The 14,937-nt window shown below is 32.6% G+C and overlaps 1 protein-coding gene across 12 annotated transcripts in view; it reads left to right on the forward strand.

The window, feature by feature from the left end:
- The window catches only part of GPHN (gephyrin), a 540,339-nt gene that overhangs the window by 199,883 nt on the left and 325,519 nt on the right, over positions 1-14,937 (forward strand). For all 12 annotated transcript variants that reach the window (XM_069487828.1, XM_069487899.1, XM_069487867.1 and 9 more), the window contains exon 3: positions 1,008-1,065. In XM_069487828.1, the coding sequence (XP_069343929.1) occupies positions 1,008-1,065 (58 nt within the window). The remainder of the gene's footprint in view (positions 1-1,007; positions 1,066-14,937) is intronic.

Genomic DNA, 14,937 nt, shown 5'->3' on the forward strand with positions numbered 1-14,937 from the left:
ATCTAGAATACTTAAGTGCCTTATGTATGATACTCCCTTTTCTGATACTGAGATACTTATAAACTCAAGAAATCGGAAGTTTCCCTTGTAAGCACTATATAAGAGCAAAGGCAGTAGGGAATCTTGGAGCTTAAGAGCCTGGAGTACCTGACAGTGATAAGAAGGGAGCCACAAATACCCTGTATGTAATTTAAAATTTTCTGGTAGCCACATTTTAAAAGGTAAAAAGCAAATGAAATTAACTTTAATAATATTCTTATTTAACCCAATATATCCAGAATGTTATTTTAACATGTAATCAATATTTTAAAATTCATTTTTTTCATACAAAGTATTCAAAGTCTGGTATGTATTTTATACTTATGTACATCTCAATTCTTTCACTTACTAGTTTCTTCAGTTAAGAAAAATTACTGAATCTTTCTGTACCTCAATTTCTAAATTTTTATAATATAGACAGTTGTAAGAATTAAATTAGATAATATATAATATGCCTGGCACATGGTGTTATATAAACCTTAGTTGTTTTCTAAAAAGTATTTTAAACAGGTGAACATGACATATAATGGTATCACTACCTCAAGACAAAGAACATATCTTAGGGATTAAATTATTTGTAACTCCCAAATTCTCATCTCTTTCCCTTGGACGGTATCACACAGACATAATTCTGACTCCCTGTTTAAATTATTTTTTAAAAAAAGCACTATCAATATTGGTTCATCAGTTGTGACAAATGTACCACACCAATACAAAATTAATCAGAGGAGTTTAGATATGGTTAAAAATCTAACCTTAAAGTTTCCTCTTCAAGTAGTGATTCATTAGCCACATCTTTTAAACTAATAAGTGGAAAATGTAAGCACAAAATGGTTGTTTTTCCTCTATGATCATTGGGATGGACATTGGGAAGTTATTGGTGGCACTCTGATGCTAATGGCAGAAATCTTCCATATGTTTAATACAGTATTGCTGGTTTTGAGAGTATTTTCTTCTCCTAATTTCAGGTTGGGTGGGACTATATCAGCATACAAGATAGTACCAGATGAAATAGAAGAAATCAAGGTATAGTATGACATTTTTCACCTCTACAAAAACTTAGCATTTTGGTGGGGAGGTGGGAAACGAATTGCTTTTTCTTTATATCATTGAATCTTTGGGCGTGTTAGGATATCATTTAATTCCCAGTTATCCTATTTGAACTAAAAATTACATGTCTCAGATAGTCACCATCAGATTTCATCTACCATTTGCAATACATTCCTGAAACAAATATAAGGAGAATCAAAAAGGAATTCTTTCCTGTGCAGTTCATTGAAAAGCTACGTTAAGAAAGTACTGTGTATAAGCATTACAATACATAATGAGTTATCTGTTTATCTTGTTGCAATTTCTTTCCTGTAAACCTTCACCAATTTTAAATAGTATCTGTCTTGGTTCCTTTGAAAACACATGCCAATTTCAATTAAAAATTTACATTACAATGAGTGAAAAATTGACTTACTCTTTAAAAATTAGAACATTGCTGCGTTCTTCTTTCTCTAACGTTTTACTAAGGCTTATGGAATATTAATCTTCTAGGATAATATATTGTCCTTGTCCAAAAGAAGTGTACCATCTATTGAAAATTAAACTTACTATCTATTCCACAAATAAGATTTAACAATTGGATAGCAGTGGTCAAGGATAAACAATACTGGTTAAGTTGTTAACAATGACATGTAGAGATCTCAACCAATTATTGAGCTTGATTTGATTATAAACTTTTCAATATCAAGTTCAATAAATTCGAAGCTTAGTAAATAATCCTCTAATTTCTTTGTATTTTTAAATCAGTAAGTCCATTGATTTTTCTTAAGAGACACACTATTAACTTCAATATGTCAGGTGTTCTAACATGTAATCAATATCAGGAATTAATTGCCGTAGTGATAGCATCCAAAAAAAAATTTTCAAGAGACTCATTCCAACTTGATGTAAATTCATAAAATATTTTAGCTGGTAAGAACCTTAGGTCTAATCCTTATTTCTCATTTTTAAGATGAGCAAAGGGAAATGAATAAAGATTTTGTTTGAAGTTCAGTAATTAATTCCAAAAATATAATCAAGTATTGTTTAAAGTGTAAAAAAAACATGAGTTTATTATTTCTTGAAATACATTTTATAATGACTCAAAGAAAGCTGAACTCTAGAAACTTTAAGAGAGAGAGAGAGAGATATATATAATTAGGCAACATTTATATAAGGATTATTCAGTTGAAATCTATTTTAAAGGTGCTCTGGCTTATGATACAATTAAAATGTGTATTAAGTGATAAAGGTAAACAAAGAGTTCTATGGAAATGCATAGGAGGGACACCTGGCTATTTGAAAAAGTTAATCAGCAAAGTCATTCTAAGAGATAATTTAGCAAGTTGGAGTTTTATACAGAGGCAGAAAAATTTGTGAAAACATAAATATGAAATAATATGGCGCCAGATCTTAGTGTATAAAACAAAGAGTGGTAAGATATAGAGCTGGAAGTGGGTCTTTATTCCATGTTAAGAAGTTTGGATTTTATCCTGAAAACTATGGGGTACCATTATGTGATTTTAAGAAAGAAAGTAACATAAGAAGTTTAATTTTTTAAAACTTTTCTATGGTTAGTGAGTAAAATTATTTCAGTGGAATAGAGGAGATTCTGACTCAAAGGAAGGAGACCAGATTGCAGGAGTGTAGGTACCAAATGATTAAAACCTGAACTAAAGCAATGGCGTTACAGCTGGAAAAAAAAATCAGCTTCAAAAATATTTAAGAAAGTAGAATCAAAAATACTTGATGACTTATTGGATGTTTAGGGGAAAATGGGAAGGTTGACTCAGGTATCTGCCTTAGGAGATTGGTGTTGCTGTTAACTTAAAAAAAGGATATATTGGAGAAGGCATACTTTTCATAGAAAAAAGGATGGTTTGGACTTTTTGAATTTGAGATCCCTCTCAGGTAACCATATAGTCAATAAATCATTGGATAAACCAGCCTGGAACTCCAAAGAGAGCCACAGTGATTGATATGAGGATTTGTCATCATACAAGAGTTAGTTGAGGACATGCTAATGAACAGAATCTCATATGGAAAAACTATATGAAGTATTAAAAGTGGACTGAAAATATAGCCCTGGGAAAGATCCACCCTAAAACCAGAGGATTCATATATTCTTTAATTAGTTTAATTGATTAGCAGAGATGTTGCTTATTTTTAAATAGTGACTTTTTTCCAAAGAGTAGTTTTGTTTTGTTTTATTTTTCCCATGGTGTTTGTTTAAAAAATTCTACAGTTATAAAGAGTTATCCCTCAGGAGATTCCTTAAAAAAAAACATGATTCATGGATGATATGTTACATATAATTCTTCCATCAATTACTAATGTTATATCTAAAACAGCTTCAGAGAGTTTGAGGTTTGAGGCATAAAAATGTAGAATTGATCTGACTTTCAAAAATATTGGAAGAAAAATTGTTGTAAAGCATTTCACCATTTGATTAGCACCATTAGCATGTTTAGCTAAAATCAAATGTAATCATTTTTGTTTCAGCTGGAGGAAATGTGAAGCATCAGGATGTGATGTTGATTTTAGCTGGATAATATCTGAGTAATCTTAAATTATCTAAACAGTACAATTGAGCTTTAATTTTATATAGTATCTATAATATACCATTATAAATGAATATGCATGTATATTTTTACCATTAATATTAAAATGATATGACTGAGTAAACATAATTTTTGTCAGATGTGGTAATCTTTCAGTGTTTCTAGCACCAGAAATCATTATTTAGTTCATACATAGTTTGAATTAAGTATACATTTACTGACTACAATAAACCACCTCAAAAGAGTGAATGGATACTTGGCCAAAGGCTGAGGGGTAAAGAGCGAATACATTCCTGGCTCAGTCACAATTCTATTTTTCACCCTAGGTATAATCAATATTCTAAGTTTTTATCATTATCATTCCCTTGCTTTTGTTCAGTTTTATCATGTGTATATGTCCTTAAATATTAAAATTTGTGTTCTCTTTGAACTTTATATGAACTGAATCATATTGCATGCAGTTTTTTGTGCCTTGCTTTTTTGATCAACACTTTTTGTAGAATTCATCTGTGTTATTGTCTGTAACTAAGAATTTTATTTTTGTGTTTGTTTTATTGCTGTAAAATTCTCCATCGTACCACAGATTATTGAGACATCCTGTTGACGAACATTTAGTTTGTTTCCATTTGGGATGATTATGAAAAGTGATCTATAAACATTCATATAAAAGCATCCTAGTACTCATATGTAAGAGTTTCTCTGACATACATACTCAGGAATGGGATTTTAAGGAACATGTGTTTTCAACTTTCCTATAGATGAAATCAAACTTTTCTAAAGAAGTTCGGCCAGTTTACACTACCACTTTGAGTGTATTTCTTTTACATAAATGTATTTAAATATTTATTCTTTAATCCATCTGCAATTAATATTGGTATAAATTTACTTTTATTTATATGTAGGATGACTAAACTGATATGATATTTTCCAAATTTATATCTGTTTTTCCAGCCCAATTTAAAGAAAAGTGATCTTGTCCCCAGTGGTTTGAATTGCCTCCCTTATCACATAATAAATTTTCCTGTGCCTGGACACATACACATACATAAGTCTGACTTTTCCTGAACTTTGGTTCCATTGATCTCTTTATTCCTTTGTCAGCACTGTTCTATTTTGGTTATAGTGCTTTTTAGCACAGTAGGAAAGGTCCTGTGTTATTTTTCTTTATTTGTTTTGTTGGCTCATATATTAATTGTTCTGAATAATATTACAGTAACTTTCTCAGGTGTCTAAAGTATTCCTACTGAAGATATTTCCAGTTTTGGCTAAAATGGAGTGGCCTCATTCTATCCAGATCCTTTCTCTTAGAACTAAAAATTCCTGGGCATTGTAAAATAAACAAAAGAAGACTGTGAAAGGTGGAAAGAAGAAGGCAGAATGCCCAAGAACCTCAGGGCTTGAGGAATGACATGGTAGTGAGTTGGTTTCCTTATTATCTCTCATATATTCTGTAAAGGGTGCTAAAGAAGCCTTCACCTATAACCAACAGACACAGACAAAAATGCTCAAATAAAAGCCTCTTCAAGGCATTTTACAAAAAAAGATATACAAATGACCACCAAAGATATGAAAAAATGCTCAACATCACTAATCATCAGGGAAATGCAAATCAAAACCACAATGAGATATCACTTAACTCCTGTGAGAATGGCTTTTATCAAAAAGTCCCCAAACAACAAATGTTGGCCTGGATGCAGAGAGATAGGAACTCTCATACACTGCTGGTGGAACTGCGAACTAGTACAACCTCTATGGAAAGTAAAATGGAGATACCTCAAAGAACTAAAAGTAGAACCACCATTTGATCTAGCAATCCCACTACCGGGCATCTACCTGAAGGAAAAAAAGACATTCTATAAAAAAGACATCTGCACTAGAATGTTTATAGGAGCACAATTCACAATTGCAAAGATGTGGAGACAACCCAAGTGCCCATCAATCCATAAATCAATTAATAAAATGTGTTATATGTATACCATGGAGCAGTACTAAGCCATAAAAAAGAAAGACTTTTTGGCAATATGCACCTTTTGCCAGCTAAACATTGATGGAAAAACTACTCAGTTCCCTCACAGTTTCAGTGGAGCCAAGCAGGGAGCTGGTATTCCACTTTTCCTTCTGTTATTCCACAGAAGCAGATGGCAGAGTTCTGAATTCCTTACCTAACAGTGTCAGCAGGGCTGAGCAGGGAGCTATTCTTTCATTTTTCACCAGGCAGGGCAGGCATCACTTTGATTTCCTGGCCAAAATATTGGAGGTGGAACCACGCAAAGTTGATCTATTACCAACCCAGTGGAAACAAGCTGTGTTCTGATTCCTCTAGTAAGGTAGTGTCAGTGGGGTCCAGTGATAAGCTGAGCCTCCTATCACCACTTAGTAGCAACCAGTCTAGACAAGGCAGCACAAGGTAGAACCAGTCACCACTGTGTTACCTTCCTTTTCCCATGTCAGTGAGGCCTAGGAGAGAGATGAACTCCCCCTTTAACCTCATTACAAGGCTAAACAAGGTGGGGGTAGTTGGTACTTCACTCACAGTATGAGTCAACCATCTACTCTCCCCTATCCTTGGTGTTAGCATCTACCCCTACTTGATACCAATAGTGGAACAAAGTGATGCCCAACTTTAACCTGAAAGATCTCAGTAGGGCCAAGAGGGAAGCTGAACTTCTATCTTACTGTCTTCAATGAAGCAGTGTGAATCAGTGCTTCACTTTTGCCAATGTGGTATCAGTGGGACCTGGCAGGAAGCTGAACATACATATCCCATAAAGCCCCCATGCTACATTGCAACATGGAGACATCTGCTAAAAAAATAGATTAAATAGTTTCATAATATAAAACCCAAAATGTCCTGGTGACAATAAAAAATCACTCATGATACCAAGAACAAGGAAAGTCACAACTTAAATGAGAAAAAAAACAATCAACAGATATCAATGTGAAGATTAATCAGATGTTGAAATTATCTGACAAAGATTTTAAAACATCTATAATAAAAGTACTTCAACAAGCAATTACAAATTCTCTTAAATGAAAAAATAGAAAATCTTGCCAAATCAATAGAAATTACAAAAAGAAACCAAATAGAAATTACATAACTGAAACATACCATCACCAATATAAAAAACAAACAAGAAGGCCACAGAAGGAAATGCCACAACATTTTTCAAGTGCTGGAAGAAAGAACTGTCAACCACAAATTCTATATCCAGTGAAATTATCCTCCGCTGGATAGAGAATGAATAAGAAATAAGGACATACTCAACAGAAAATTAAAACAATTTGTCACTAGAAAACCTACCCTGAAAAAAAGGCTAAATAAATTCTCTAAAGGGAGAGAAAATAACAGAAAAAGCCTTGAAACTTCAGAAAGGGAAAAACAGCAGAATGAGTCAATATAATGGACTATATTTTAACACCATATGCTGTGGTATTCAATATATAGAGAGTAAATACTTAACGCAATCATATTTAAAATGTAGAAGGGTAAAGGTACCTAAGTTGAAGTAAGGTTTTTGCATTTTACATGAAATGGTAAAATGATCATATTAGCAGATTGTGATAAGTTATATCTCTATAATACTCAGAACAACCACTAAGAAAAGTATACAAAGTAATATATATTCAAAACACTATAAAGATGGTATCCTAAAAGTGATTCACAGAAGACAAGCAGATGAAAACAAGAACAAGAGATAGGGGACAAAAACAGAAAATAAATATTAAAATGGCAGACTCAAGCCCTAAGATCTCAATAATCACCTTACATATAAATAATCTAAAATTGCCAATTAAAAGACAGATTTTGACAAAATGGATTTTTTTAAATGATCCAATAAGTACCATTCTAAAGGAATTTCATTAAAAAAGTGATGACATGTAGGTTTAAAGCAAAAGCATGGAAAGAGATATACCATGCACATGTTAATTTTTTAAAAAGTAGGAGTGGCTATATTAACATCAGACCAAAGAGACTTCGAAATAAAGAAAATTAATTAAGACAAAAAAGAACATTCCATAATGCAAAAGGCTCAATTCACTAGGAAAACAGTGACATTAATAGTGTATTTACCAAAAATTGACAGATATAGAATATTTCACCTAAAATTAAACAATATACATTTTGTTCAAGCACACAAGAAACATTTACTGTGAAAAACCACACCCTGAGTCATAAAACAAACATAACAAATATTTAAAAGTTGAAATTATACAGAATGTGTCCTCTGGACATAATGGAACCAAACTAGGAATGAATAGCAGAAAGATAACAGGAAAAGCTCTAACATATGGAAATTAAAAGAGACTCTTGTAAATAGATCAAAGAAGACATCTCAAAGGAAATTTTAAAAATTCATACAACCAAATGAAAATGCAAACACATCAAAAAATCTGGAAAGCAGCAAAAGCAGGGCAGAGAGGAAAATTTATAATATTAAATACATACATTAGAGAAGAAAGTTCTCAAATCAAGATTTTTTTCTGAAGAAACTAGAAAGAAGAAGAGCAAAATATACTGAAAGCAAGCAGAATAAAGAAAATAACAAATTAAGAATTGAAATCAATGAAATTGAAAACTGGAAAACAGAAAAATCAATGGAATAAAAAGCTGGTTCTTTAAGAAAGTCGCTGAACTTAATAAACCTCTTACTAGACTGACAAAGATAAAGGAGAAAAAAACGCAATCACCTATGTCAAGAATGAAACAAGCAGTATCACTACAGATCTTTTATTCCTTAAATGAAAATTAGAGAATACTATACTATGGAAAAATTTTATAATCATAAATTTTGGACAACTTAGAAGAAATGGTACAATTCCTCAAAAACTGCAAACTTCCAGAACTAACCAAGATGAAAAAGACAGTCTGCTTAGTCTTATAGCCATTAAAAAAGTAAATTAATCATGAAAAAGCTCCTGAGAAAGAAATACTCAGGCCCAGATGATTTCACGGAAGAATTCTACCAAATATTAAAAGAATTATCATAAATTTTTCTCAATCTCCTTCAGAAAATAGAAGACAAGGAAATAATTACCACCACATTTTATGAGGCATTTATGACCCTTATATGAAAACTAGACAAAGATGGAACAAAGAAAACTGCAGACCAGTATCTCTCATAAACTTAAAATTCTTAACAAAATATTACCAATCAAATCCAACAATGTATAAAAAGAATTATGTGCCATGATCAGTTGGGATTTATTTGAGGTATACAGAACTAGTTCAACATTAGCAAAAATAATAAATGTAATCTGCCATATCAACAAGCTAAAGATAAAAACTCAAATGATCATATCAATTGATACAGGTAAAGTGCTTGACAGAATCCAAAAACCATCCAGTGTAAGAACTCACAGCATACTAGGAATAGAGGGACATTCCTCAACTTAATTAAGAGCATCTAGAAAAAAACTATAGCTAACAACATACTTAATGGTGAAGAATGAATATTTTCCCTAAAAGACTTGGAACAAAGGAAGGATGTCTTCTCTCACTACTTTTACTCAGTCTAGTCCTAAAAAATCTAAGTTGCACAATAAAGCAAGAAAAAGTATTAAAAGCACAAATATTAGAAAGTAAGAAATAAAACTGTCCCTACTTGCAGATCACTTGATTTTCTATGTAGAAAAAAATGACTAATAAGAATAAGTCAGTCTAGCCAGTTTGTAGCATATAAGATCACCACCAAAAAAAAAAAAAAAAAAAATCAATTATATTCCCACATAATAACAAAAACCATTTGGAAACAAACTTACAACGATGCCATTTACAGTTATTCCAAAGAAAGCAAAATTCTTTAAGCCATTGGAAGTATCACTGGAGGGGGAAAAAAAAAAAAGCAAAATACCTGTATACACACTTAAGGGCACACATGTTATCTTTGTGCTGAAAACTACAAAACACCAAAGAAATGGAGAGACATTCTATGTGTGTTATTGAAAGATTCAACATAGTAATGATATCACTTCTCCCCTAATTGATGTATATGTTTAATGGAGTTCTTATCAAAATCCCAGTAAGGTTTTATGTGTACATGCAATAATATAAATTTATTCTAAAATTATATGGAAAGTCATAGAACCTAGAACAGCTAAGACAATTTTGAAAAGAATAAAGTGGAAGGAATAGCTCTACCCAGTGACAGGTTTACTGTGTAGCTGTAGTAATCAAGACAGTCTGGTTTGGGAAGAGAGGTAGAAACATAGATCAATGAAATACAATCTACCCATAAATAGACTCATGCAAATATGTCCAGTTGATTTTTAATAAAGTTGCAAAAACAATTCAATAGAGGATTGACTTTTCAACAAATGGTGCTAGAACTATTGGACATCCATAGGCAAAAAAATTTTTTAAAAATCTCATCCTGGCACCTTACATAAAAATTAAGTGAAAATGGATAATAGACTTAAACATAAAACTATAAAACTATTAGAATTTTAAAAAGGAAAAATCTTTAGGACCTAGGGCTGGGTGAATTGTTCTTAAACTCAACACAAAAAGCATAATCCTTACAATGAAAATATCATAAATTAGAAGTCATCAACATTTTAAAATTCTGTCTTCCAAAAGAATCTGTGAAAGAATGAAAAGACAAAAAGACAAGCTGCATACTGGAAGAAACTATTTGCAAATCACATATCCAACAAAGGGCTCCTATCTAGAATATATTAAGAACAAACTGAACAAAATATTTCATTAGAAAATCGACAAAAGACATGAAGAGACATTTCAGTGAAGAAGATATACAGATAATAAATAAGCACATGAAAAGTTCTTCAATATCATTAGCCACTAGAGAAATACAAATCAAAACCCCAATGAAATTTCACTTCACACTTAACAAAATGGCTAAACTTCAAAGTTTTAAATGATAATACTACATACTAGAGTGGACATGGGGAAACTGGACACTCTCAGATTACTGGTCAGAAATAAAATGGTACAGCCACTCTGAAGAAGAGTCTGACTGTTCCTTACAGAAATAACTGTGCAGTGACCCAACAAATTGCATCGTTAAGCATTTATCTCAGAGAAATGGAAACTTAGGTTCATGCATAAACTTGTACATGAATTTTCATTTAAGCTTCATTCACAATAACCAAAACCAGGAAACTACCAGTAGTATCCCTCAATGGGTGAATCATTAAACAAACTGTCATTACATCCATACTATGGAATACTATTGAGTTACCAAACAGGAAAAAGAACGAACTACTGATGGATCTCAAGGAAAGGCTGAACGAAACAAGCCTATCTCAAAAGGTTATATATTGTATTAGTGCATTTATACAACATTTTTGAAATGACAAAATTCTAGACATGGAAAATAGACTATTGGTGTTAGAGGGCTAGGGAGGAGGAATAGGAAGGAAGGTTGCTGTGGATACAAAAGGGTAGCACAAGAGATATTTGTGATGGAATCTTACTGCATCTTGACTATGGTATTGGTCACACAAATCTATATATGTACATAACAAAACTGCATAGAAGTAAATACAAACAAATGAATGCAGATAAAATTGGTGTAATCTAAATAAAGTTGGTGGATTGCATCACAGTCTGTTTCTTGGTTGTGGTGTTATATTACAGTTATGTTTGGAGAAAACTAGTTGACAGATATATGGTTTCTCTGTCTTCTCACAACTACATGAGAATGTATGATTACCTCAAAATAAAAATTTTTCTTTTAAAATTCTCATATTAAAATTTAGATAAAGTCCATTAAGTTTACATTTAATTTGGGAAGCAAAGATAGCTTTAAAATAATGAGTATTCACATTCAGAAATGTAATTTAAGCTGTAAGTAAAGTCATGTAGTTTTGCATATATAGATCGTTTTCTTTTTCTTTCTCTTTCTTTCTCTCTTTCTCCTTCCTCTCTTCCTACCCTCCTTCCTTCCCTCCTTCCTTCCTTCCTTCCTTCCTCCTTCTTCCCTTCCCTTCCCTTCCCTTCCCATCCCTTTCTTCCCTTCCTTTCCTTTCCTTTCCTTTCCTTTCCTTTCCTTTCCTTTCCTTTCCTTTCCTTTCTTTTCCCTTCTTTCCCTTTCTTTTTCTTTCTTTCTTCTTTTTGAGACAGGTTCTTGCTCTGTCGCCCAGGCTGGAGTGCAGTGGCCTCATCATAGCTCACTGCAACCTGGAACTCCTAGGCTAAAGTGTCCTCCTGACTCAGCCTCCTGAGTAGCTAAAACTACAGGCCTGTACCACCACACTTGGCTTTTTTTTTTTTTTTTTTTTTTTTTTTTTTTTTGTAGAGAAGGGGTCTCACTCTTACTCAGGCTGCTCTTGAACTCCTGGCCTCAGGCAGTCCTCCTACCTCAGCCTCCCTAAATGCTAGGATTATAAGCGTGAGCCACCTCACTCAGACTTGCACATATAGATCTTTGTAATTTCTTTTAAAATTATTTTTAGTTATGTCTTTCTTTTATTTCCTACTATAAATGGAATATTTTTCTCTTTATTTTTATTTTACCATAAATACTTTCTATATATGTTTACTTTTATATTCTGTATATATTTTTATTTAAACATAATTGAAATATAAGATACTTTTAAAAATTGGATTGTCACTAGATCCACTTATGCAAATGGTACACAAGGAACTCTATGAATCCATTCTCCAGTGAGACTACCATAACTGAAGAAAATTAGAAAGAAACCACCACTTAAAGTATCTGGATATTGTACTAAGAGCCTAGAGCAAATGAGGAAGCATATGTTCAAGTAATTCTACTAAACATCCGGTAAAACAGAGTTTGTGGTACTTGAGCCATACCTGTTCCCTCCATACCCCTATTTAGCTTGATGGAAGCTTAACTCTGGGAAGGTGTGATTCAGCTTTTTTGATGTATAAATTATGTTTTTAATCACATTTGTTAAGTTTCTGCCATTATTTCTTTTCTTAAAAAATTTATATGGATACATAACCATTGCACATATTTTATATGATATTTTGATATGAGCATGTAATGTGTAATGATAAAATCAGGGTCATTTATGTATCTATCACCTTAAACATTTATCATTTTTTGTGTTAGGAACATTCCAATTCCACTCTTCTATTTGTTTTGAAATATACAAAAAATTATTGTTAACTATAGTTGCCCTATTGTGCTACAGAACACTAGATATTATTCCTTCTATCTAATTGTATTTTGTACCCGTTAGCCAACCCTTCTTTATCATCCTTTCCCCACTACCCTTCCCAGCCTCTGGTGACCATCATTCTACTGTCTATGTCCATGACTTCAGTTTTTTTAGGCTCCCACATATGAGTGAGAACATACGATATTTGTCATTCTGTGCCTGGCTTATTTCACTTAACATAATGTCTTCTAGTTCCATCCATGTTGATGCAAATGAAAGGATTTCATTCTTTTTTATGACTGAATAACATTCCATGTGTATATGTACCACATTTTCTTTATCCATTCATCCATTGATGGACACTTAGGTTGATTCTAAATCTTGGTTATTATGAAAAGTGCTGCAATAAATATGGGAGAGCAGATATCTCTTTGATGTCAGCCTTTATTTCTTGTAAATTTTTTCTATTTTTTTTCCTCTTTCTCATATTCCCATTATGCAAATGTTAGTCTAGGCTGACTCCACAGCTTTCTAGCCCAGGTGACAGAGCAAGACTGTCTCAAAAAAAAAAAAAAATAGTTTGCATTTGATGCCCACTTGGCACTATACCTGCTGCATATCATCAGGGTTCTACTAACCCAATTTAGTAAACAGTTTTTAAGCATCTGGAATACTATTCTAAATAGTAACACAGCTCTATACATCAGATCTTCCCAGCCAGTATACCTTACTACTGATAAGGTATGCCAGGAGACTGATTCCCTTACTCCTTGGGCAGATATTTGTTATGTGTGGTGGGAACCGTTACTCTAGAAGACGTAGTAATGCCCCAGGCATTGTTCCTGTTCTCTTAGAGCTTTCATTATGGTAGGAAAACCAAGAAATGTATACGGATTGTTTTACAAATAGAATATATGGTATAAAAGAAGTAGAAGACAAGTACTTTGGTAGCTCAGAGAGGGAAACATTAATTCTAGCAGTAAGGACAGGAAGGAGGTAACGGAGAAAACTTTCAGTTTGAACTTTAAAGTAACTTTTAAATTAATTTTTCTAAATTTATTAATAAATATATTTATTGCAAAAAAAATAGAAAATTTTTAAAAAGCTAAGTCCTGGCTTTATATATACGCGTAGGATTTTGACAAAGGGAAATGTGACTAAAGAAGCGGTATATGGAAAAAGAAAGACTTAAAAGTATCACCTATAGGACTTTTTAATGTGTTTGATTGACTTGGAATTGGGTGGGCTGTAGTAATGGAAGTGGAAATGGTATGATTTAATGGATGTCAGATACTTCATAGACAGAGGGCTTGTTGAGTAAACATTACTGAGGGCTATCGAGACATGTCCTTGAAGTACTAATGGAAATAAAGAGATTGACGATCCTACTTCCTTGATCAGAAAAGCATAAGAGAATACTTAAAGCCCACTTAAGAAGGTTAAGTCAGATTGTGTTATCTGGAGAAAACTAGGTTTCAATTAAAGCAAGAACTGAGGAGAGAGAGATAAATATATTCTTAGGCAGTAGAAAACGGGTTTCTGAGTCCACAGTGATAAGGCAATAGGAAGGGAAATTAGGATTAGCAAGGAAGAACTGAGCCAAGCAAAAGAAAAGGCTATAAAGCATGAGAAAAAGCTTCTTACTAGAGTATTTGTACAACATTTAAACTGTCTTGTGACGGTGGCTCTAGATGTTAAAAATAACATTTTTATTTTTAAATATTGGTTCTCAGTTGGCACATTAATATATTATGAACCCTTCATTAGTGTGGCACCAAATGTTTTAAACATATACAAATTTCTGTCAGTGTCTATCAGAACTTTCAGCTGAATGTGTCATGTAATATGGTTACAAAGGTATATCTTACTTTGAGTAAGAAGTAAGAATCATAGCATAGTGTCAAGCTAGGGTTAAAAAATGTTTGTCATGTGTTTAATAGAATGTATGAGAACTTTTCCTATAGAGTATATAAGAAAATACAATTGGAGCGATTAGTACTTCTATTCAACCAGCAATACAGGACTCAAGGATAGAGACTAAGGATTCTATTTTAAACATTGTAAGACACTGTCACTGTTATAGTGATTATGTTGCAATTATTGCTTACTAGATTTGTATTGTTTGAGTCTTTTTATCTCTCCAAGTGTATGACACCAAAAAATCATAGTATTTGAAACTATGCCACTATTACAAAGATGATTGCTTTAAAGTAACTTA

Source organism: Eulemur rufifrons, chromosome 2, assembly GCF_041146395.1.
Source record: "Eulemur rufifrons isolate Redbay chromosome 2, OSU_ERuf_1, whole genome shotgun sequence".
Taxonomy (NCBI): domain Eukaryota; kingdom Metazoa; phylum Chordata; class Mammalia; order Primates; family Lemuridae; genus Eulemur; species Eulemur rufifrons.